General features: G+C 43.5%; 1 protein-coding gene across 3 annotated transcripts in view; it reads left to right on the top strand.

Annotated features, from left to right (window-relative positions):
* Positions 1–25,414, top strand: part of ANKRD11 (ankyrin repeat domain 11) — a 366,873-nt gene that overhangs the window by 260,819 nt on the left and 80,640 nt on the right. For 2 of the 3 annotated variants that reach the window (XM_038753397.1, XM_038753398.1), the window contains one exon: positions 11,893–12,037. In XM_038753397.1, coding sequence (XP_038609325.1) covers positions 11,951–12,037 — 87 coding nt within the window. In that variant the 5' untranslated portion in view covers positions 11,893–11,950. Of the gene's footprint in view, positions 1–11,892; positions 12,038–25,414 lie in introns of those variants that run through there. The other variant, XM_038753400.1, reaches the window with a different exon arrangement.

Genomic DNA, 25,414 nt, shown 5'->3' with positions numbered 1-25,414 from the left:
TTTCCCTATTGCTATCTTCCTGTAAAACTCAATCATAAGTGTGAATAGCATCGTTTTTAAACTGAATTGGGGCTGCTAGAACTAAACTGATACCAAATATAGCCCTTCTTGTACTCCTGCACTCCATTATCATTACTACCGATCCCGCTGCTTGGCACTTTACTCCGAGAGCGATGAAGAGTCTTCCTCAGGAACAGAATCTGATACATGTCGCAGACTTGTTAAGGCCATTGCCAACAGCTTGGCAGGGACCACAGGAGTCCCTCCCTGTCCCTGCCTCACATGCTGTGCCATCCTCACCTCAGCGAAAGGTTGGAAGGCAGCCCTGGAGACCTTTTGGTAGCCGGGAAAGGAAAGGGGCTGGTTGGTAGCTCCCTGAGGCATCCAGTGATTGCAAATGTCAATTTCAATACAACATTGATTCTCAAAATTGTAAATAGTTGCCTTCCAGACATTCAGTGGTCTATTAGATCGCCAACCTGTAAACAAAGCGTCAGTCTTGCAAAATCAGAGATGGCTCAGTATGCATTCACAATAAACAGTTTCTCATTTGATGGTCCCAAAACGAAGCTGCTAGTCCCATAATAATAATAATAGCATTTATTAAGCGCTTACTATGTGCAAAGCACTGTTCTAAGCGCTTGGGAGGTTACAAGGTGATCAGGTTGTCCGACGGGGCTCACAGTCAACCCCCATTTTACAGATCAGGGAACTGAGGCACAGAGAAGTTAAGTGACTTGCCCAAAGTCACACAGCTGACAATTGGCAGAGCTGGGATTTGAACCCACGACCTCTGACTCCAAAGCCCATGCTCTTTCCACTGAGCCACGCTGCTTCTCATGCTCGGTTAAGTTTGCTAATGCCAAACAATTATGCTTTCATGCTCACTAATAAACTTTCCAAAGAGCAAAATGTTTTGCTCTTAAAAACCCTTCCATGTCCATTTTCTGCCTCCTGCAAAGCCTTGCTACTTCCAAATTCTGATTTCCTCAGAAAGAGAGACTGTGAATTTGCCGGGTTTGGATTATCCAAGCATATTTGTAAGGACTAGGACGTTTTGAATGGGGACAGCATTTGCTTTGAATTACACACTATTTTGAAGCAAGGTTTAATCACAGAGGAAAATCAGGGACCACATTTTGCAGCTCTTCACTGCCCAAAAAGTTTTATAAGTGCCTTAATCGAATGTTAATGGTGAAGACACTGAAATATTATTCTGGTCCTTTAATTCTCCAATGTTTAATAATGATTTTTTTAAAATGCTTACTATTTGCCAAGCACTGTGCTAAGAATTGGGGTAGGTTGTCAGATCAGATAAGGTTCCTTTCCCACATGGGGCCGAGGGGAGAGGGAGAACAGGTGTTTGGCCCATTTACATATGAGGAAACTGAGACATAGAAAAGTTAAATAATAACAGTGATAATTATTATGGTATTTGTTAAGCACTTACTGTGTGTCAGGCACTGTACTAAACACTGGGGTGGTTACAAGCATATTGGATTGGATTCAGTCCCTGTCCGACTTGGGACTCACAGTTTCAATCCCCACTTTACAGATGAGAAAATTGAGGCCCAGTGAAGTGACTTGCCCCGACTTGCTCAAGGTCTTAGAGCAGACAGGTGGCAGAGCCAAGATTAGAACCAAGGTGTCCTAACTCCCAGCCCTGGGCTTCTTCCAGTAGGCCCCACTTTCTGAAGCTGCTTTTTAAAAAGATTGCTGCATGGCTATTAAAAAAAAATCAGAAACCAAAATACAAACAAGCCCAATGAAGAAAAATCTCAGCCCTTTGCCCCTCCCCTTTCCTCATTTCTAGAAATAGAAAGGGACACAATCCAAGGGAGGGGCTCTGAGGCCTAAGGAGGAAGATATAATGGGGCAGGTAATGCCTGCCATTACCACAGGTACTTGCTTTGGAGCTAATCAATCAATCAATCGTATTTATTGAGCATTTACTGTGTGCAGAGCACTGTACTAAGCACTTGGCAAGTACAAGTTGGCAACATATAGAAACAGTCCCTACCCAACAGTGGGCTCACAGTCTAAAAGTGTTATTACACAGTCTAATGGGCCTGGGCCCTTCACAAAAGCACCTAATTGAGGACCATCAGAAAGGAGGAAGTGGGGGACTTTCATTCATTCATTCGACTGCATTTATTGAGCCCTTACTGTGTGCAGAGCACTGTACTAAGTGCTTGGGAAGTACAATTCAGCAATAATGAGAGACAATCCCTGCCCACACTGGGCTTACAGTCTACTACAGCCTAGTAATAGAAGCCCGGTTGATGAGTCTTCAGCTTTCCACCAGAGGGGTGGTGCCAGCACATCTCTCACGCACATTCAGTTTTAATGGTGCACCCCTTAATTCAAGCAGCGGGCGAGTAGATTTTTATTGTAATGGAGCTCTTGGTTGTTGGCGCTTCCCCATACAGCAGTCAGATCTAGAGAAACATTATGGCTGTTTGGCTAAGGAATAGCTAAGCAAAATTCCACCTTGAAGTGGTAATGCAAGATTTCAATCAATCAGTCGTATTTATTGAGCACTTACTGTGTGCAGAGCACTGTACTAAGCGCTTGGGAAGTACAAGTTGGCAACCTACAGAGACAGTCCCTACCCAACAGTGGGCTCACAGTCCAGGGGCTCCCCTGCCCTTGGAGTATCAAGGCATGCAAACCATGAGAAGTGCCACTTGCCACCCCCAGGCCATCTGGCCATGGTCCAGATTACTACCCTCTCTACTCAACTCGCTCGCTCCCCTTTCCCTTCGCCGCTCTCGTACCACTAACCCACAGCCTTGGATCACTGTGAGCCCACTGTTGGGTGGGGACCGTCTCTATATGTTGCCAACTTGTACTTCCCAAGCGCTTAGTACAGTGCTCTGCACACAGTAAGCGCTCAATAAATACGATTGAATGAATGAGTGGTCCTTGCTAGTTTTATCGCTTTAATCTTTCCTCTATGTCCATTTCCAATCCCCTCCTCCCCCTGTCCAGGTGGACAGCTCCCTGGGGTTGAGGGACTGTGTCTGATTTCATCATTGCGCTTCCCCTCGGAACTCGGGACAGTTCTCTGTTTACAGACGGCGCCCAGAAAATACTATTTAATGAATAGGGAAGTGGCCATAGTAGTGATGGCAATAAAGATAGAACAGGATTCATTCATTCGATCGTATTTATTGAGCACTTACTGTGTGCAGAGCAGCGTGCAGAGCTGGGAGTCAGGCGATCCGGGTTCTAGCCCCAGTCCCACCACTCGTCCCTTGGGCAAGTCACTTATATTCTCTGTGGCTCAGTTTTCTCATCTGTACAAGGGGGACAGCTTCCCGCTTGGACTGTGAGCCCCTAAATTCATTCATTCATTCATTCCATCGTATTTATTGAGCGCTTACTGTGTGCAGAGCACTGTACTAAGCGCTTGGGAAGTACAAGTTGACAACATATAGAGACGGTCCGTACCCAACAACAGGCTCACAGACTAGAAGGGGGAGACAGAGAACAAAACAAAACATATTAAAATAAATAGAATAGTAAATATGTACAAGTAAAATAGAGTAATTCATTCATTCAGTCGTATTTATTGAGCGTTTACTGTGTGCAGAGCACTGTACTAAGCACTTGGGAAGTACAAGTTGGCAACATTTAGAGACGGTCCCTACCCAACAGCAGGCTTACAGTCTAGAAGGGGGAGACAGACAACAAAACAAAACATATTAACAAAATAAAATAAATAGAATAGTAAATATGTACAAATAAAATAAATTCATTCATTCATTCAATCGTATTGAGCACTTAGCACTTACTGCGTGCAGAGCACAGTACTAAGCGCTTGGGAAGTCCAAATTGGCAACATATAGAGACGGTCCCTACCCAACAGCGGGCTCACAGTCTAGAAGGGGTAGACAGACAACGAAACAAAACATATTAACAAAATAAAATAAATAGAATATTAAATATGTACAAATAAAATAAATTCATTCATTCAATCGTGTTTATTGAGCGCTTACTGTGTGCAGAGTACTGTGGGAAGTACAAGTTGGCAACATCTAGAGACGGTCCCTACCCAACAGCGGGCTCACAGTCTAGAAGGGAGAGACAGACAACAAAACAAAACATATTAATAGAATAAATAGAATAGTAAATATGTACAAGTAAAATAAATAGAGTAATAAATCTGTACAAACATAAATACAGGTGAAGATAATCAAGTCAGTTACAGTCCCTGTCCCACATGGGGCCCACAGTCCTAAGAGGCAGGGAGAGCACATATTTTATCTCCATTTTACAGATGAGGAAACGGAGGCCCAGAAAAGTTATGTGACTTACCCAAGGTCACACAGGAGGCAGTTGGTGGAATCAATCAAGAAGCAGCATGGCTTAGTGGGAAGAGCTCAGGCCTGGAAGCGCTTAGAACAGTGCTCTGCACATAGTAAGCGCTTAAAAAATGCCATCATTATTATTATTATTATTATTCTGATCCCGCCCTGCCACCTGTCTGCTGTGTGACCTTGGGCAAGCCACTTAATCAATCAGTCATATTTATTGGACGCTTACTGTGTGCAGAGCACTGTACTAAGTGCTTGAAAAGTCCAAGTTGGCAACATATAGAGATAGTCCCTACCCAACAGTGGGCTCACAGTCTAGAAGACTGCTCTGTGCCTCAGTTACCTCATCTGTAAAATGGGGAGGAAGACTGTGAGCCCCACCAGGGACAACCTGCTTACCTTGTATCTACTCCAGTGCTTAGAACAGTGCTTGGCACATAGGAAGCACTTGACAAATACCATAATTATTAGTATTACTGAGCCGTGATGCGGTCCAGAGCGCTGTACGAGCCCGGGCTAGCACCCGGGTCTCCTGACTCCCAATTTTAGTCTTTTCACCAGGTCACTCTGCCGTGGACTCAGTGTCCTGGGGACAGGTGTCTATGGGTAGGGACCGTCTCTAGATGTTGCCAAATTGTACTTCCCAAGTGCTTAGTACAGTGCTCTGCACACAGTAAGCGCTCAATAAATACGAATGAATGAATGTTCGGGAATTAACTTAAGTGTTCAAGTCACTTTTTTAGACTGTGAGCCCAATGTGGGACAGGGACTGTGTCCAACCTGATGATCTCGTAGCGACCCCAGCGCTCGGTGTAGTTTCTGACACATAGTAAGTGCTGAGCAGGTATCATTAAATATATTCTATTCATTTTATTTTGTTAATATGTTTTGTTTTGTTCTCTGTCTCCCCCTTCTAGACTGTGAGCCCACTGTTGGGTAGGGACCGTCTCTAGATGTTGCCAAATGGTACTTCCCAAGCGCTTAGTACAGTGCTCTGCACACAGTAAGCGCTCAATAAATATGAGTGAATGAATGAATTAAAAAAAGAAGCATATGGGCTTACCAAAAAAACCCCTCCATGATCTAAATTTGTTGAAAATTACTCTTAAAATATTTAAATTGTTGCTGTTACATGACTAATTTCTCAGTTGCTACCGTGTGGATAGAGAATGGGTCTGAGAGTCAGGAGGACCTGGGTTCTGATCCTGGCTCCGCCCCTTGCCTGCTGTGTGACCTTGGGCAAGTCACTTAACTTCTCTGGGCCTCAGTTCCCTCATCTGTAAAATGTGGCTCAAGACTGTGAGCAGCTCTGTGCGGGACAGGAACTGTGTCCAACCTGATTATCTTGTATCATCATCATCATCATCGATCGTATTTATTGAGCGCTTACTATGTGCAGAGCACTGTACTAAGCGCTTGGGAAGTACAAACTGGCAACATATAGAGACAGTCCCTACCCAGCATTGGGCACACAATCTAAAAGGGGGAGACAGAGAACAAAACCAAACGTACTAACAAAATAAAATAAATAGAATAGATATGTACAAGTAAAATAAATAAATAAATAAATATCTACCCCAGCGCTTAGTACAGTGCCTAGCAAGCAGTAAGCACTTAATAAATACCACAGTTATTAGTAGTAGTAGTAGTATTAATGACTTGGACTAAGTTAACTGGGCTAAGCAGCAGGTTTCAGACTCTAAGAAAAGAGTTGGTGGGCTCCTAACAATACTCGGCCACCGTGACACCGGGCAAATCAGCATTTTGCTGCTAGTTCTTTTCTTCATCTGTAAAGTGGGAGTGGTAATGCTGATTTTAGACTTTTAGACTGTGAGCCCACTGTGGGGTAGGGACTGTCTCTATATGTTGCCAACTTGTACTTCCCAAGCGCTTAGTACAGTGCTCTGCACACAGTAAGCACTCAATAAATGCAAATATTGATTGATTGATTGCCAGCAGGTTGTACTGTACACCAGCAAGTTGTACTGTACACCAGCAAGCACCCTCATTACCCAAAGTCATTTTGAAGTGCATATCGCATTAGGGATGTGACTCCCCTCTTCTCTGTTCCTGGAAGAATTCATTGACACTGCAGTTAAAAATAAATAAATAAAAGACTTGCAAATGCCTGTGGGAACAGCTGCCATTTCCGAAGGGACTAATTGAGTTTTAGTGGTACAGTCCAGGAATTGTAGGAGACTATGGGCAACGTGCTTGGCCGCCTGCCAAAATGTAAATAGTTTCTCTTGTTACTCTGGTAAAGTATTGAGGATTATGTAATGTTGCAGAGTATTCTTGATTTCCCACTTCCTTTCAGAATGGAAAAGGAATCATTTAGTATAGGACCGTAGTTATTTGTTTACAAGACAGATATTGGCGTTGGGCAAGCCACCTTAAAATAAATGAAGTAGAGGGAGTGCTTTGCGTGCTATTTAGCCTGAGCATTTGGAGTCAAGATGCATGTAATACTGCAGTTAACAGCATTTTTGTTTTTAAGATGCAGTGTTCAGAAGTTCACTCCCAGCCCAATCATATGCCTGTCCTAACAAATCATGCGGTTTATACTTTCGCCCATTGCTTTTGGTCACATGTGCTAAAATGAAATGAAAATTGTTAGAATTGTTGTGCAAATATAATATTCCCTCCAAGCTGTTAAATAGGCCAGTATTCTGTTTACACGACGAGGCAGCCAGCTTTCCAAGTGTAATGAGTCAGCTAGATGAACAAAAGAAGGGAAGAATTTATCTGGCATCCTTTTGGTCTTTTTTCAGTTAAACAGGTTTTCAAAACTACGTGTAAACGTCTGTACCCCAGTCCAGCCTACCGGATAATGTCAACTGGAAACGTTTATTGAAAGAATGAATTATATAGTACATGTAGTTTTTGATCTTTCCTAATCTAGATTTTTTGAAATAGACTCCCATATTGGACTTTATAAGGGTATTTCTTCTTTAGAAAGAGATACTACTTTTCTCTCCCCTTGTGCTGTGGTCCATAACATTGAATTTTAGTCTTGTCTTCTAGTCTTCGGAGAATGTAATATTCCATATAATCTTATGACAAGGCAGATTCAGCTTAATAATAACAATAATGGCATTTATTAAGCACTTACTATGTGCAAAGCGCCGTTCTAAGTGCTGGGGAGGTTACAAGGTGATCAGGTTGCCCCACGGGGGGCTTACAGCCTTCATCTCCATTTTACAGATGAGGGAACTGAGGCCCAGAGAAGTTAAGTGACTTGCCCAAGGTCACACAGCTGACAATTGGCAGAGCTGGGATATGAACCCATGACCTCGGACTCCAAAGCCCGTGCTCTTTCCACTGAGCCACGCTGCTTCTCTAAAAAAAAAAATGAAAAACACTTAAGCTTAAGTACTTTGAGTTTCCACTTCTAAATTCTCTTTATGTACAAATGTGCATAAATGTCTAGTAGCTGTTTTGGGGCAAAAGTTGCCGATCTTTTGTGCGTAGCCTCCAGTTACACAAAGCATTCCCATCTCCGTGTCTGTTCCCGATGCAGAACTGCCTGCCATTTGTAAGGCTGCCATTTTCCGAAAATGGTGACTTGGAAGAAATTGTAGAATAGAGGGATAGTTGAAATGTTCTGTGTTCTGGAAGAAAAGGAGCTGATCCATAAACAGCATGCCACGCTCATGTCTGTGCCAGGTTCGTCTCATTGAATGTGTTTTCACCCACCCTCAGCCCCACAGCACTTACGTACATATCTGTAAATTAACTATTTATATTAGTGTCTATCTCCCCCTCTAGACTGTAAGGTCATTGTGAGCAGGGAATGTATCGACCAACATTACCAAGCGACTAGTACAGTCCGCTGCACACAGTAAGTGCTCAATAAATGCCATTGATTGATTGGTTGATTAGTAGAGTGATGAGCAGTATTGTCGTCCGGGACTACTCTGGATCTTGTGGATGGGAATTTGGGGTGTTGGGTCAGTTGGTGGATGTTGTGAAATTTTGTCTGGCCTTTGTAGAGTTTCCTTGTCTAAAAGGTCTTACGCATAAGGGCCCGTGTTCCCAAAAGTAAGTATATTTGATAGAAGGCCTTTCCAAAATAGTAGCGTCTAGTGTTTTCTGAAGAAATGTAGTATGGCAATTGAAGATATCACAGTTTAATTTCCAGTTCACTCAGACTTATTGTGGCCCTCCTACTAAAGCTGTGAGCCCCATGTGGGGCAAAGACTGTGTCTGACCTGATGATCTTCTAGACTGTGAGCCCATTGTTGGGTAGGGACTGCTCTATATGTTGCCAACTTGTACTTTCCAAGCGCTTAGTACAGTGCTGTGCACACAGTAAGCGCTCAATAAGTACAATTGAATGAATGAATTAATCTTGTGTGTATCCCAGGGCTTAGTGCAGTGCTTGGCACTTAGTAAGTGCTTAACAAATACTACAGTGATCATTATTACTATTATTATCATCATGAAGCATACAACAGCATTTCAGTGCTACAGCTCCATTTTAGATGATAAGGGAATAACTAGATTATTTTCATAGATGACCAAAGACCCCTAATTTTCTAAAGAATAAAGAGAATGGCTAGGGGATGGTTTTCTTCCATCACTCTTTGCTCCAATTTTAACGGATCGGACTTCTGCTCATTACCACAGCAGGCTGCATTTTCTGAATGTCAAAGCAGTTGTGAAAGTAGTGCTGGTAATAATCATGACCTGTATCAAGTACTTACTCTGTGCTAAGTGCTGGGGCAGTCACTTAGAGGAAATTAGGTAGAATTTTCACTGCAGTTACCTCAAGTTGACTGGAATTTTTGCCAGGCTGAATAACTTTCACTGATAAGCCTGGGGAAAATTAAATAAGAGATTCCCTTAAGGGGCCACAATTTCTTCTTTGCACCTTGCTTTCTCCCATTTCACTTGGATAATTGGGGTAGGGGTAGGCCCGTAGTTGACATTGAGATGGTGATAAACGGTTCTGCGGCTTAGCTTTATTCTGTCGCGTCATCTCAGACCCATGGCGACTCCGTGGACACATCTCTCCCCGAGCACCCCACCTCCATCTGCAGTTGTCCTGGTAGTGCATCCGTAGAGTTTTCTCGGTAAAGATACAGAAGTGGCTTCCCGTTGCTAAACTCGAGTCTCCACCCTCGACTCTCTCTCCCGTGCCACCGCTGCCCAGCATGGGTGCGTTTCGACTTGGAGCAGATTCCCTTCCCCTCGCTAGCCGCTGCCCAAGCTAGGAATGGAAAGGGTATCTTGACTCTTCCCTCCCTTAGCGAGGTCAGGCAGTCTGGGCCAGGGCGAAAACTGATGGAAAGAGAAAGATGGAAAGATGGATAGTGTTGTGTGGGAAACTGGCTTTGCGTGTTCAGTGAAAAATGTGAGTAGGTGGAGTCTCTGCTCCTTTTTAGGCCAGTGACTATGTGTTAATTTTTTTTTTTTTTTTTGCTTAAAGCTTTGCTATAGATAAGGATTCAATCATTCATTCAGTCATATTGAGCACTTACTGTGTGCAAAACACTGTACTGAGTGCTTGGGAGAGTACAATATAACAACTCATCTGGAAAATGAGGATGAAGACTGTGAGCCCCACGTGGGACGACTTGATCACCTTGTAACCCCCCCAGCGCTTAGAACAGTGCTTTGCACATAGTAAGCGCTTAACAAATAATAAAAAAAATTAGCAAGCTCTCCTATGGGGGAAGGCTTCAAATATTAATAAAGCAGTCAGTAGTGTTGCCTTAGGCCTTCCCAAACTGAGCCCTCTCCTTCCTCTCCCCTCTCCCCCGCCCCATCCCCCCCGCCCTACCTCCTTCCCCTCCCCACAGCACCTGTATATATGTTTGTACATATTTATTACTCTATTTTATTTGTACATATTTGCTATTCTATGTATTTTATTTTGTTAATACGTTTTGTTTTGTTGTCTGTCTCCCCCTTCTAGACTGTGAGCCCGCTCTTGGGTAGGGACCGTCTCTATATGTTGCCAACTTGTACTTCCCAAGTGCTTAGTACAGTGCTCTGCACACAGTAAGCACTCAATAAATGATTGAATGAATGAATGGTATTGGGCTCCACACTAAGCTCTTGGGAGAGTATAGTAGAATTAGTAGACGTTATGCCTGCCCTCAACAAGCTTCTGACCTAGCAGGGGATTTAGACACGAAAATACATTCTCGATTGGAGGAAGAACAGAAAGAAAGGGGATGGGTACATCAGTGCTCAAATAATACGGTGTGTATGATATGTACAGAAGTAGTTCAGGAGCTTGGGAGAGCTTAAGTGCTTAGGTAGCACGAAGTGCTGAACAGGCAGTAAGGGGGAATAAAAGCAGGAGAGATGAGAAATTCATTGGGGAAGGCCTCCTGGAGGAGATGTAATTTTAGAATGGCTTTGAAAATGTAGTGAGAGAGCTGTGGTCTGCAGAATTTGAAGGGGGAGGGAATTCCAGAGTAGGAGGGAAAGGCTGGAGAGGGGGCATGCAAGAGGCTAGCAGAAAGAGACAAGAAAAAGGCCCAGGGAGTGGTTGGTAAGCAGATGTAAACATGTCTTTAAAAGTTAAATGGAACCCGAAGTGGGAATGAGGAACTAGAGATGGACAGGGAGTAAATGTCAGAAGACAGAAGCCAAAAAAGGTAGGGAAGTTAGAAAGGTACACACACACTCAAGCAATATTCAGACCTGCTTTCAACCAGGCAGACGTGTTTGATGTGGATCCAAACAGAAACAAAGTGGGTAAACATTAATAGCCAAGTGCCTCCCTCCCACCCCCCGCCGCCCCACCGCCATTGGCTGCCCTGCTGTCTTCTCTGGGTCAGTAGAGGCAGAAACTGAAGGGGTTGGTGGTAGTGACTGTATACAGTTGCTGTTATACCTTTCTTCTCTGCCGGGTGCCCTGGAATTCTCAGAGGGGAGAGTTTTTTTTGCCTCCACTGCAGCAATGGCTTAAAAGCTGAGATTTTGACATCCCACTTGATGAGGAATGAAAGGGTGGGTTAATCATAAGTCGTTCCAATGGCCATTGGTTTTTATCCAGCTCTGATGTAGACAAAGTACCGTTCACTTATCTGTACTTCACAAGGCCAGCCATGGGGAGCATCGGGGAGAGGCTCAACATTGGTCACGCCTTTGAAACTTGAAGGGACAGGGTGCCTGACAAGAGTAGATGAGTGCTGTGGGGGTTTGGGGTAGAAATCATACTAGCGTGGGCGGGTGTTGGAAGGTATGGGCCGTCCAGGCATTAGCCAGGCCCAGTAGACAGTTGCAAGAACAGGCTGGGCCCTGACCTGATTCTAAAAGTTCCAAATTTAAAATGTCAAGCTACCCTTGGATTTATTTTAGACCGCGTCTAAAAGGAAATGTGGTATGGAATTTCCATTCTTTTAGGCGTTTGATATTCTGGACTATTCCGTGCTAATCCAGACTAGTCTGTTGGGAAGTTTCATCTTAGAGCTCAGGAATAGTAACAGAAAGAAATTGTTGGGTATTCATTCCACTTTCTCAAATGCCAAGTGTATCTCAGAGGTGAGACTGGGAGTTTTGGATGAATGAAGGGCTTAGAGACAATGTGACCTCTTTTTTCTCTTTTATTAAACAGACGGTTGATGATGAAGCAATGGCAGCATAAATGAAGATCAAGTAAGGAAAGCAGAACGATGCCCAAGGGTGGGTGTTCTAAAACACCACAGTTAGACGATTTCTCTCTCAGCAACGACATGGTGGAGAAACAAACTGGGAAAAAGGTAATTGATGTTTGGGCCTATATTTTTTTATTCTCCAGTATCTTCCACCTCCCCCGCACCTCCCTATTGCTTCCTCCTACTGGTAATTTATTTAAATGTCTGTCTAACCCCTCATCTTCTCCCCTAGACTGTAAGCTTTGTCAAGTTAGGGATCATGATTACTAACTCTGTAGTATTAATAATTAATAATTATGGTGCTTGTTAAGCACTTACTATGTGCAAAGCACTGTTCTAAGCACTGGGGTTGATACAAGGTAATCAGGTTATCCCACATGGGGCTTACAGTTTTAATCCCCATTTTACAGATGAGGTAACTGAGGCACAGAGAAGTGAAGTGACTTGCCCAAAGTCACACAGCTGGTAAGTGATGGAGTCGGGATTAGAACCCACGACCTCTGACTCCCAAGCCCAGGCTCTTTCCATTAAGCCACACGGCTTCCCAGGCACTTAGTAAAGGCTTTACCCAGAATAAGCACTGAGTAATACTATTGACTGATTGACTGCTATTCTGAGTTTTCTTCCTTTCTTGACAAAACCCAGGAATAAAGCCCCTAAATTATCAAGTCACAGAAAATTCATATTAACCCAGTTTCAGTTGTCACAGGTCTTTGCTAAACTGAAAACCATCTTGGCTATGTGTGTTCATCCACTCTCTGCAGGCAACCATAGAAAGTATATGTCCTTTATTTTAGAATGGGTGTGGCACGATTTAATCTTTGAAGAAATGTTTTATTGTTGAGCTTATGTATCAAATATTTGGGGGCATAGGTTAGGTCAGTACTCCAGTGCACTTATCCTTTTAACTCCAGGATCCAAGAACACAGCTTAAGTTTATTCACGTAGGCAAGTATTAGCTAATCCACCTGCTAACCATGCATTGGAGTGTTTCTGGACTGGAAAAATGTTTGAGTGAATAAAGTTTTGGATTCATTCTAAATGTGGTCTAAGGAAGTTGAGGAAACCTCCAAGTAATATGAAATATTTTTATAAACAACAAAATATCTACATGCATTTCTAAATGGGAAGCAGCTTTGCCTAGTGGATAAAGCACAAGCGTGGGAGGCAAAGGACCTGAGTTCTAATCCCGGCTCCACCACATACCTGCTGTTAGACCTTGGGCAAGTCACAACTTTTGTGCCTCAGTTTCCTCAACTGCAAAATGGGGATTCAGTACCTGTTGTCCCTTCCTCCTTGACTGTGAGCCCCACATGGGGCAGGGACTGTATTTGGCCTGATTAACTAGTATCCACCTCAGTGCTTAGAACAGAATTTGACACATAGTAAGCTCTAACAAGTACCGTTAAAAAAAACCATTTAGCCTTCCAGAATAGTTTCTAGTTTGACATTAATCTTGATCTCTGTCCTGAATCAATTAAGGAAATTAATCGAGCGCTTACTGTTTGCAGAGCACTGTTCTAAGTGGTTGAGCGAGTACGATCCAACAGAGTTGGTAGACACTTTCCCTGCCAACCAGTAGCTTACAGTCTAGAGGGGGAGACAGACATTAAAATAAATTACAGATATGTCCATAAGTGCTGTTGGGATGGAGAGTGAATGTCAAGTGTACAAGTCCGAGGGCATAGGTGACTCAAGTAGGTGAAATGAGGGCTTAGTCGGGGAAGGCCTCTTGGAGGAGACGTGATTGTAGTATGGCTCTGAAGGTAGGGAGAACGATGGTTTGCTTTATACATCGCCAAGATCTGCCCTTTCCTCTCTGTCCAAACCGCTACCACGTTAGTACAATCACTGGTCCTTTCCCGGCTGGATTACTGCATCAGCATCCGACCTCCCATCCTCCTGTCTCTCCCCCCTTCAATCTATACTTCACTCTGCTGCCCAGATTATCTTTCTACAGAAACGCTCTGGGCCTGTCATCCCCCACCTCAAAAATGTGCAGTGGTGGCCTTTCAACCTCCGAATCAAGCAAAAACCCCTCACTATTGGCTTCAAAACTCTCCATCACCTTGTGCCTTCCTGTCTCACTTCCCTTCTCTCCCTGTACATCCCAGCCCGCACACTCTGCTCCTCTGGTGCTAACCTCCTCACTGTGCCTCATTCTCACCTGTCCCTCTGTCGACACCTGCCCACTTCCTACCTCTGGCCTGGAATGCCCTCCCTCCTCAAATCCACCAAACAGTCGCACTTCCTCCCCTCCAAAGACCCACTGAAGGCTCACCTCCTCCGAGAGACCTTCCCAGACTAAGCCCCCCTTTTCCTGGCCCCCGCATCGTCCCAACTTGCTCCCTTTTCTCTAACCCCCCTCCCCGCCCCTCAGCACTTTCATTCATTCAATTGTATTTATTGAGCATTTACTGTGTGCAGAGCACTGTACTAAGCGCTTGGGAAGTACAAGTTGGCAACATATAGAGACGGTCCCTACCCAACAGTGGGCTCACAGTCTAGAAGGTGAGCTCACAGGACATATATACTTGTGTATATATGTACAGATCTATAATTCTGTTTTACATTAATGCCTGTTTAATTGTTTTGATGTGTACATATCTATAATTCTATTTATGTTGATGCTGTTGATGCCTGTTCACTTGTTTTGTTGTCTGTCTCCACCCTTCTAGATTGTAAACCCATAGTGGGCAGGGATTGTCTCTCTTTATTGCCAGCGCTTAGAACAGTGCCATGCACATAGCGCTTAATATTATTATTTTATTTATTGCTGAATTGTACTTTCCGAGCACTTACTACAGTGCTCTGCACACAATAAGCGCTCAGTAAATACGATTGAATGAATGAAGTAGAAGAAAGTTCCGGGCCAGAGGCAGCACGTGGGCAAGGGGTCAGTGGTGAGATAAATTAGATTGAATTAGTAGGCATTGGCGGTTGAGTGGGTTGGCATTGGCCGAGTAAAAAGTGTGGGCTGGATTATACTCAGTAATCAGCGAGGTAAGATAGGAGGGAGGGAGTTGAATGAGTGGTTTATAGCTGGTGGAAAGGAGTTTCTATTTGATGCAGTGGTCCATGGGCAACGGCTGTTTTTGAGGAGTGAGGAGGCGAACTAGACATTTTTCTAGAAAAATGATGTGGGCAGCAGAATGAAGTATGGACTAGAGTGGGGAGAGAGAATAGGCAGGGAGCTCAGTGTGGAGATCGATGCAGTAGTCAAGATGGGAATATGTAGTGCTTAGAATAGCCTACTCTCAGTTTGGAAACGAAAGGGCACATTGTACCAATATTTGAAGGTTGAACCGACAGGATTTGGTGACAGATCGAATATGTGGGTTGAATGAGAGAGACAAGTCGATAATGCCGAGGTAAAGGAGTTGTGAGACAGTGAGGATAGTGATGTTGGCTCGTCCCTCTAGACTATAAGCTTGACATGGGCAGGGACTGTGTCTGTTTATTGCTATGTTGGATCCTCCCAAGTGCTTAGTACAGTGCTCTGCACACATTAAGCACTCAATAAATGCAGTTGACTGATGTTGTCTGCAGTGATGGGGAAGGCGGGGTTTGGGTGAGAAGATGACTTTCATTTTGGTAACGTTTAGTTTGAGGTGTCAGTGGGGCATCCAAGTAGCAATGTCCCGAAGGCAGGAGAAAATGCAAGTCTTCAGAGAAGGAGAGAGAATGGGGCTGGAGAGGTAAACTTGGGAATCATCCCCTTAGAGATGGTAGTTGAAGCCTTGGGATTGAATGAATTATATAAGGGAGAGGGTGTAGGTGGGGAGTAAAAGAGGACTCCCACTGTTAGAGGGTGGGGAACAGAGGAGAGGCCTGCAAGTAAGATTGAGACAGCGGCCAGAGAGATAGGAGGAGAACCGGGAGAGGACAGTGTCATTGAAGCCAAAATTAGATCATGTTTCCAGGAGAACAGGGTGGTCCACAGTGTCGAAGGCAGCTGAGAAATTGAGAGGGGTTTGGATGGAGTAGAGGTTATTGGATTTGGTGAGAAGGAGGTCAGGGTTCAACTTTCTTGAAGTCCTAGCTGAAATATGCCAGTGGTTCACTTACCAAGTCATCCTGCCAGGTCCTCCAGTTTCTAGGCACAACTAATAATAATTCTGGTATTTTTGAAGCATTTACTACGTGCTAAGGTAATCAGATTGGACACAGACCCTCTCCCACATGGAGCTCACAGCCTGAGGTGCTATTTCTTCCCCAATTTCTGCCCACTGCCTCCCTCCCCAAGCCCCCTCTGCAGGTGTAGAGGTCAGTGCCTCTAGATTCCTACTGCTCTCTCCTGTCTTTCGTTAGGTCAGTTTGTGGGGCAGGTGAACTCTGGAAGGGTCTAGGGAGGAAAAGAAATTGCTGCAGTTCTGGAGCCATAAATTGGGCAGGGAGAAAGAAAATGGTGGATCTCTGTAAGCACGTAGACATTGTAGATTGGCCCACTTTGGTGGGGGCGGTATTCCTTTCTTTTTCATCATGCTGGCCAGTTTAATGAATATTCTTGTTCTTTTTCATCGTTGCATTGTATAAATATCCAGCTGGATGCCTCCTTATTTTCATCTAACATAAACCTTTGAAGTCTTTGATTTCATGAGAAATGGACGAATTTGATGATTCTAAGTGTCTTTAAAATGGCCACTCTAAGGCAATTTCTCCGGATTCAGGGGTATGAGATTTTGTGGGCCCTTAGGTATAATCTTTGTCCTGATTTAAAACAAAATGACTACAATTCTGTCTTGAAACTATTAACACTTCTACACTGCGTTTTCAAGAACACAAAGCCCAGCTGTAGTTACATTTCAGCCTTACAACATGTAGAATTGTCTATATGTTTCTATGTATATGTAATTATGGATTTATTTTTTTCCGGACCTTCCTTAGCCTGAGTCCTGGGGGCTGCAGCCCCTAAAGTATGACTGATAAACAGACAAAAAACTGTTCCTTATCGATTGTTTATCATTTCATACTCACTACAGTTTTGTTTGCTTGGTAGATCAGATTTTAGTTTAAGATGAGGTATACCCTTAGCTCAGCACTAGTAAGGTGAAATCAATCAATCAGAAGCATTTATTGAATTGTATACTGTTTGCAGAGCATTACACTAAGTGCTTGGGAGAGTTCAATAGAAATTAGTAAATGAAATTCCTGCTCTCAAGCAGCTTACAGTCTGTCAGATAAACCAACATTTATTTAGGATATGGATTTAAATGCTTAGGTGGCATGCAAGGGCTCAAGCAGCAGTTGAAGGTTATAAGGTGGGGGTTTAGAGATTAATGGAGAAGACTTTGAGAGGGGAGATTTGATTTCATTTCCTATTTCAGACCATAATAAGAAACCTCTGTGGGGGGCTGAACTCTACTAGATACTGTGGGAGCAAGGAAGGTACGTAATGTTGACAGTCTAGCTGCTAAGATAGATTTTTTTCCCCTCACTTAAATACTCTGTATAAAAAGCCTTGGCCCTACATTTACAAGTGTGTGAATGAAGTAAGCAAGTTGTTGAAGGATTAAAAAAAAAAAGTCAGCCTGACTGGAGCTGAAGATAATACTGATGACAGTAGCAGTGAACTGGAAGCTGTTGGGAGAGAGATATGAAGAGGTGGGCTAGTGGGAAAAGAGTGTTTTCTACAATTCCAGTTGATGGTTAGGTCCTTTAGATAGTGCTTACAACTACAGATTTATGCTTTTGCAAATTTTACGTCTCATATGCGCTAGAATCCTGTCCAAATAGAAGTACAAAGTGGGCACTGTAGCCAAGGATTTTTCCCTGAAAAGAGTATGAATATGCTGTGAATGAGCAGACAACCGATTCATAAGGTGTAGACCGAAGTTGAAAAGGGTCACCTGCCTCTCTTGTTCATCCTTCAGTGCAGTCGTTATTGGATCTGTTTTTGTGTAAAACGGAGCGTGTTGCTGACATCGTGCTTATGCATATAGTTGCTTTGCAAGAATGAGGGAGAGATGTGACTGCGGGGGAACAGCCCCAGTTGGCTGCTGGGTAATGGCTGAAAAACACTGTTTTATGGGATGTAATAAAAATAGACTGCATGTCTTCTTTCTAGGATGAATGATGTTGAAAATTAAGTTGTTTTATATTAGTTGAAGGTGACAGATTCTATTGCATCACGGGGGTTAGACATGTTAGATTGCTACTTTACAGCCCTGGAGAGTGTAAATTCCTCGTGGGCAGTGGTTGCTTCTACCAGTTCTGTTGTAGTGTACATTTCCAAGTGCTTAGTACAGTGCTCTGACCACAGTAAGTGCTCAATAAATACCATTGATGGATTTTTATCCTATTCACCCCATGTCTTCACTAAAATGCACATGTAATAGCAATATGCTTTGTTTTGTTGTCTGTCTCCCCCTTCTAAACTGTGAGCCCACTGTTGGGTAGGGACCGTCTCTAGATGTTGCCAAATTGTACTTCCCAAGCGCTTAGTACAGTGCTCTGCACACAGTAAGCGCTCAGTAAATACGAATGAATGAATGAATGAAAAATATAGTTTCACTCAGTCCAATACATTTGGAGTACTGATTTCACCTTTAGCAAGAATTGGGAATGAATTTACTGTGCGTGAAAGAAGTGTGGTTTAGGGAACTTCTGTGCTTCATAAAAAAAAACCATAGAAACTGCTTAATAGTGTAGAGAGGTGATGGATCTGCGCTCAAGAATCATTGTGTGTAAGCCTTAAATCTTGTGTCAACCTGTTGAGATAGCCTGGTTCATTCAGTATTACATGTCTTCAAGGGAAAGGAAGAAGGGAAAGCAGAGAAGGAAAGATAGGGCTACTGGTAAATTTTATTTTATCCAAATAGAAATGGGCTGGAAATTACTAAAATTCTCCATATAATTGGTCAGATTTTGAAGTGTCAAATCTTCTGCCCTAGATTTCCAGGCTCTCCAGCTTCATAGTCAGAATCATTGGATCACAGATCCCAAATCTGTTTTGGGGAGCACTTAATAGAGATTAGCGACATTGCGTGGTGGTTTTTCTAGGAAAGCATGTTGTTCAACCACCGTTCAGCCTTTCACTTGTCTTCTGTGTGACTTGATGAGTAAGAGATTCGAGACGTGGTGCCGGTAAATGCCAAGTCATTACTTGAACCTTCAATTTGTTAGAATCGAAGGTGCAATTGAACTACCCAGTGCTAGTCTTCTATATTACAGCCAGAAAAAGTCCCACAGGTGAAGTGTACTGTCTTGAATTGATGAAACACCTTTCACCAAAGCCCACCAGCTCTTAACAGCTTGCCTCAGCCTCTTTCCTGGATGGGCCACCACTCCTAGTTATGCATTCGTACGTGAGCCACACTTTTAAAAATCTTGCAGCAAAGGAATAACATTAAAAAAGAATACTATTGACCAATTCCTTGCAAAGTTTGGTAGTGGGTTTTGGACCGTGATGTGAGATCAGAAGGGAAAATTTTTGAAAACAAGGAGAGACTCTCTCTCTCTCTCCCCCCACCCCCCTTCTCTCCCTCTCTCCCTCTTCTCTCTCACCTACAGTTGGTTGGCCATGCAGCGCATGACTGCATACCCTGATTGCATGCCACCGGTACAGACTTGTCTAAGAGCGAAGGGTAGTGCTCCTTTTATTAAAGAATTAAATCATAGGATTGGGAGTCAGAACTATTTGCATTTTCTCTCTCTAGATTTTGCTTTTGATCATTTGATTTTGGAACATACCTTCTGACCTATCTGAGCCTGTTTTCCCATTATGAAAATAGTATGACCAGAGGGGAATATCAAATAGATTTAATTCTTTCATTTTTAAGTATGATTTATCATTTTATTTATGGAAGAGGGAATGTGAGATGGAAGAGTGAAATATCCTAATTTGCAGGTGGCACTCTGTTCTTCTGTGAGCTGAAATCCTGTTCAGATGGGACTAGACTGTAGGGAGGCCTCATAAAGCTGTGTGACTAGGATTTTTAAAAAAGGCAGTTTAGCTTCATTTTGAGCAAGTGCAATGTTAACACATTTGAACGAAACGAATCCAAACTAGAATTACATGATGATGGGCCTGAAGCTATGAATTACAGCTCAGGAAAGAGATCATGGAGTCATGCCTTTGAATAAATGGCGTGGTGTGGCACCGCTGCCAAAAAGGCCTCCAAAATCTTGGGCATCTTCAGGAAAGAGGTAGAAAGGAAACATAAGTTTGCTGCAGGATAGAGCCAAGACACGGTAGCATCGCGAATATGGCAAGGAGTTCTGATTGCCGGGTCTTCGAAGGGATGTACTTGAGGTGTGGAGAAGCACAACCGAGATGGTCAGGGGAATGAAACAGTTTCTGCTCGGGAGTCAGTAAAAAAATATTAGAACTTTCAGTTTGGGCATTTGAAAACTGAGAGGAGGCATGATTGAAGGTTACAAAATAGAGAGCACTCACACTGTATTGTTGTCCATCCAGGCTCTCCTGCAGGTTGAAGGCACACCATTGGAGCTTGGAGATAGTGGGTTCAAAACAAATTTAAGGAAACACTTCTTCACAAAGTGTGAAAGATTCAGGGGCAGTATTTAGTTGCCGATTTGGTATGAGCATGAAGGACAAAGAAAGTTTAATATTGTGACAAAAAAAAAGAAGCACGGTGCTTCAACTGATTCACAAGGTGGATGGGGAGGTGGGGTTTGGAAGGAGGATAGATTTGACGTTTAGTCATATTAAATTTGAGGTGGCACTGTTCCATTTGTGGGGAGAATTCCTAGGGAGAGAACTGGGAGCTGGAACTGGAAGGGAGACCATTCTGAAGAGTGAGCTGGGGGAATTATCTATATCTATAGTAGCTACCATCATTTGTGGAGATGATGTGTTGTAAAGAGAAATGACTAATAGAAAGCCTATGAAAATCTCTGGAGATACCCCCTGTCTTCAAGAATGATGGGGGCAGATTTGCTGCAGGAATAACCAGAGTAGAAGGAAGGAAACCAGGAGAAAATAAATTGACCTTTTGAAGCCAGCGCTGAAGAAGGTTTGGTTTACTAAGCGATTACAAAGTGGAAACTGACTTCTTATCCACAAGGCTCATGCTCTAGTTTTTGGAAGTTATTTGCTTCTGTTAATAAATTAGAAAATGCCAGTCATAGCTTTTTGCTCAGCGATCAAAGAGCTTTTTGGAGATTTTCACTCAGCTGGGATTAGCTAAGGTGCCAGCTGAAGGAACTCACATTAATCTTCAACAGAGGACCATGGATTTCTCCTGAGTTATGTTTTGCTCTGAGACTGTGGGGCATAAGCCATTTTCTAGATGTGTGGAAACGAAAATGGGCCTCTCGGACAGCTACTAGAGGACACATCTATTGTAGCTTGCCTCCTGCCATATGTTGGCTCTTAATAAGTCAGCAGTGTTTACTGAGCATTTACTCTCCATAGAGCACTGTATTAAGCACTTGTGAGAGTATGGTAGACTAGATCCCTGCTGTCAAGGAGCTTTCAATTTAGTTTCAATCTTAGCCAGATTAACCAATTATAACCCTCCCCTCCTATTTCCAGCCTTCCATCCCTTCCTCCCAACCCCCAATTATAAAAAGGCCTGAACTTTGGAAGTGATGATAATAATTGTGGCTTTTGTTCAGTATCTGTTCTGCGCCAAGCACTGTATTGAGTGCTGGAGCAGCTAAAAGATGCTAGATAATCAGGTCAGATGCAGTCCTGTCCTGCATGGGGCTCACAGTCTTAGAGGAGGGAGAACAGGTATTTATGTCCCATTTACGGAAGTGGAAAATGAGGCACAGAGAAATGAAGTTCTTTAGCCAAGGTCACGCAGTAGACAAATGGCAGATCTGGGATTAGAGCCTAGATCTTCTAACTCCCACGCCCATGCTCTTTTTCCTAGGACACACTGCTTTTCTTGCTGGTGATAGGGAGGAGGGAAGTACATTGGGAGAAGAATGGTCCAAGTTGTCATTCCCAGATACATTCCCATCATCACTGCATTTCTGGCTTTGTAATTTTTGAAGATGACCTTCTCTGATTCCCAGGTTAAGTGTAATTGGCTCCCCCCACTGTGGGGAGCCTTGATAACTTTGTTTTTGTGGTCACACTGCCTTGGAAAGGAGCATGAAGGAAGGATGGGTTGGCATCTTTTCATTACCACTTGGAAAATGCTTTTCCCCCTGAGGAAAAGGGTTTGGGATAGAGTTGGGGTTAGTATTCATACTACCACCTTTGCTGCTCTCCCTCCTCCCGTCTACCACCCTGAATCCGGTCCTGTCCGGCATTCCCCATCACTGGGCCCAGAGGCAGGAATGGGCAGGAGCGAGAACAAGAGGTCTTGATTGTCAGCAGTCAAGATCCAGGAGCAACACCGTGGGAAGTGTCAGAAGAGGGGCAGAGCCCCAGAGCTGCAGGAAGAGCAGAAGCTCCTCACAGCCACACATCTAGGACCCTGGGCCAAGCAGGACGGCCTGGCTGGCAACCCTCTAGAATCTAGGATACTTTAGGGCGAATGGGTTTCTTCTTCTGAATTTGATGATGGGTTTAGAGTTGAGAAGAGTTTTTGATCATTTCCTAGTGGTCCTACTTGGGCTCTTAATATTTGGAATTTTACAAGGGTTTTTTTTGGGGGGGCGGGGAGGCTTCCAGCAGAGCAGAACCTTTCCTCCTTATAATGCACACTCCGCTTTTTAATCAGCCAGTTGTTCTTTCCGTCAGTGAGAGAGACAATCCAAAGTGCTTCTATTTATACGGCACAAAATGCATCCCCTAAATGTCATCAGTGCGTTGAGCTGTTATCTAGTGGTGACTACCAGGAGTGCGATTATACTGTGAGGTTAATGGATTCCTGAAAATTGTATTTCCCATTTTCCAGAGCTGAAGCTGCACAATCTTCCTGTTTATAGTATTCGCGAAACGTAATGGAAGCTGCTTTTGCCTCCGCTTAGCCATTAGGCTACAAAAAGTAAATTAAGTTCATTTTGCTGCTTATACGTTTCAGGGCTAATAAGTCATAATCCTCTGCTTGTGACTACATAATCATTTCCATAGCAACCGATGATGTGAGCCAGAAGCAAACACACAGTATTAATAGTAATAATACCTGGGATTTTTATGGTACTTTTGTCTTTGCAAAGTGCTTTTCCACTTGTTATTTCATTTTCTCCTCAAAACATCCCCATTAGGCAAGGAGAGGCAGGTTTTACAGATGGGAAAAGGGAGGCCAAGGGCCTTTATGAGGTCACACAGCAGGGTTAGAAGCTGGTTTTATGCTAGAACCAGGTTTTCCAACACCTAGTCTAAGGGAGCAGGGTGGCTCAGAGGAGAGAACTCTGGCCTGTAAGTCACAGGACCTGGATATTAATTCCCTGCTTCTGTCCCTTTCCTGGAGAGTGTCTTTGGGCAAGTCACCTAACTCCTGTGCTGCATTTTCCTCAGCAATAAGATGGGGATTAAAATTCCTGTTTTCCCTTCTACTTTAGACTGTAAGCCCCATGTGGAACAGGGACTACGTCTGACGTAGTTACCTTGTGTCTACCCCGATTCTTAGGACAGTGCTCAGCACACAGTGAACACTTAATAATAATTCTAATAAAGATAGTTATCATTATTCTTACTCTTCCGGGGTGCCAACGTTTCACTTTGAGCCTCGGGTTCAAAATAATAATAATAATGATGGTATTTGTTAAGCATTTACTATATGCCAAGCACTGTTCTGAGAGGATGAAGACTGTATGGGAGGTGAGAACTGGGAGGAGGTGGATTTCAAAGAGCTACTATTCCATTTTGGATCTTTTTCCGTTGTGATTGGAAACTCTCAGATCTTTTCAGAGAAGTGGGAGGAGCAGTTCTTGGAGAGCAGTTACTAAAGGCCATGAGGGCAATCCCCCCAGTCACCCCCATGGAATCGGAAGCTCTCCGCTGGTCTCACTATCTTCTTTCCATAGAAAAATCTCATTTAAAAAATCTGTAACTGTTTAGTTTCCTTCTCCTTGTTTATGTTATCTACGATTGGGTTGCCAAAATGTCAGTGGTTCAAATTTTCTGAATAATTTAGAGTTCAGATTCAATGTTATGTTGAGCTCAAAATAACTTGACTGGCTAATGAATAGACTTACTTGTAACTCTGTAGTCACGAAGCATGCGTCGCCTGAGCAATAATCCAGTGTTATGATTGGTAGTTGATGCTTTCCCAGCTTATTAATGGGATCCATTAGAGTGTGTTTTCCTTTAATTAACGATACCTGTCCCTGTCTGACCTTGTCATTACATTATGATTGGCATTGGAAATTAAACAGGAGCTTGCATAGAGGCATCATTTAGTGTCTTTTTTCATATAATAAAATAAAATAACTTTTATTAGCAAAGACTAGAGTCTTTACATGGTTCCATTTAGTTTAAGTGTTCCAAAAGTTTATTTTGGCTAGGCAGAATTTTTCCTGGCGCTGGAAAAACTTCAGTAAGGAAGAAAATCTTGGTTTCTTATCATGAACAAGGCTTTCCTTTTACCAGTCCAAATGCTAAGTAATATATTCCCTTGAATTGCTATTTGCTACAGCCTCCCTGCAGCAACAAAAACCAATATTTGTGTGTGTGTGTGTGTGTGTGTGTGTGTACTATATATATGTATAAATATGTATAGGTAGATATATTAGAGAGGGGAAGGCAGAGTTGAGTTCTTAGGTTTAGTTCATGGAGTTTTCCCTTAAAAAGAAAGAAAATCATTCTGGTTTCTGGCCTGTTACGTAAACTGCCAGTAGCCAAGTAGAAACATTTTTGAGGTCCAGAATTGGGAGTTCACACCTCCTGGACTATTGGACCAATCGGTGCTCTACTTCTGCCAGAGGCGCAGCCTCTAGGGAGTTGCTGGCAGCGGCCTCAGTTTCTCATCTCATCAGTTGCAGCTGCCGCTGCTGCTCTGCTTCTTGCTGGCCTCCCCTGAGTTTTTACCTCTTCACCCTAGCTCGTGCTCTCCGTCCGGCCCATACAAGCCCCCCAATCTCCAAAGTCCCCCTCCCAAGTCTCGCCTCTGAGCCGTCACTTGTCCCTCTCCTCAACTGCTGGGCTACACCACCAAAGCTCTTCTAAAAACCCAAATTATTAGTAGTGATGATACTTATTAAATACCGTCACTGGGCAAGGTATTATACTAAATTCAAGGATGTGGAGTGCTGCCGCAGCATAGAATCAATCAATCAATCAATCAGTCGTATTTATTGAGCGCTTACTATGTGCAGAGCACTGTACTAAGCACTTGGGAAGTACAAATTGGCAACACATAGAGAACTGCAGCCTTAGGAATAGTACATTACATAACTGGCAGGGACGTATTGGTTCTCGGGCTTCCCACCACTGCTGGCAGGGCTCTCCTTGGACCAAAGAATCATCCCCGCCACACCCACACACATTCTAAGTGATGCTCTAGGGGACTGGGACTCTGGGTTGTGATGGCGGGGGGCCCAAGACTGCAGAACCCCCGAGCATCCTAACCCCGGTGGGAGGGACTTGGGCTGCTCCTCTGTGCCCACTCGACGATCCCA

Source organism: Tachyglossus aculeatus, chromosome 11 (genome assembly GCF_015852505.1).
Source record: "Tachyglossus aculeatus isolate mTacAcu1 chromosome 11, mTacAcu1.pri, whole genome shotgun sequence".
Taxonomy (NCBI): Eukaryota; Metazoa; Chordata; class Mammalia; order Monotremata; family Tachyglossidae; genus Tachyglossus; species Tachyglossus aculeatus.
This window is presented reverse-complemented; position numbering and strand designations above follow the sequence as displayed.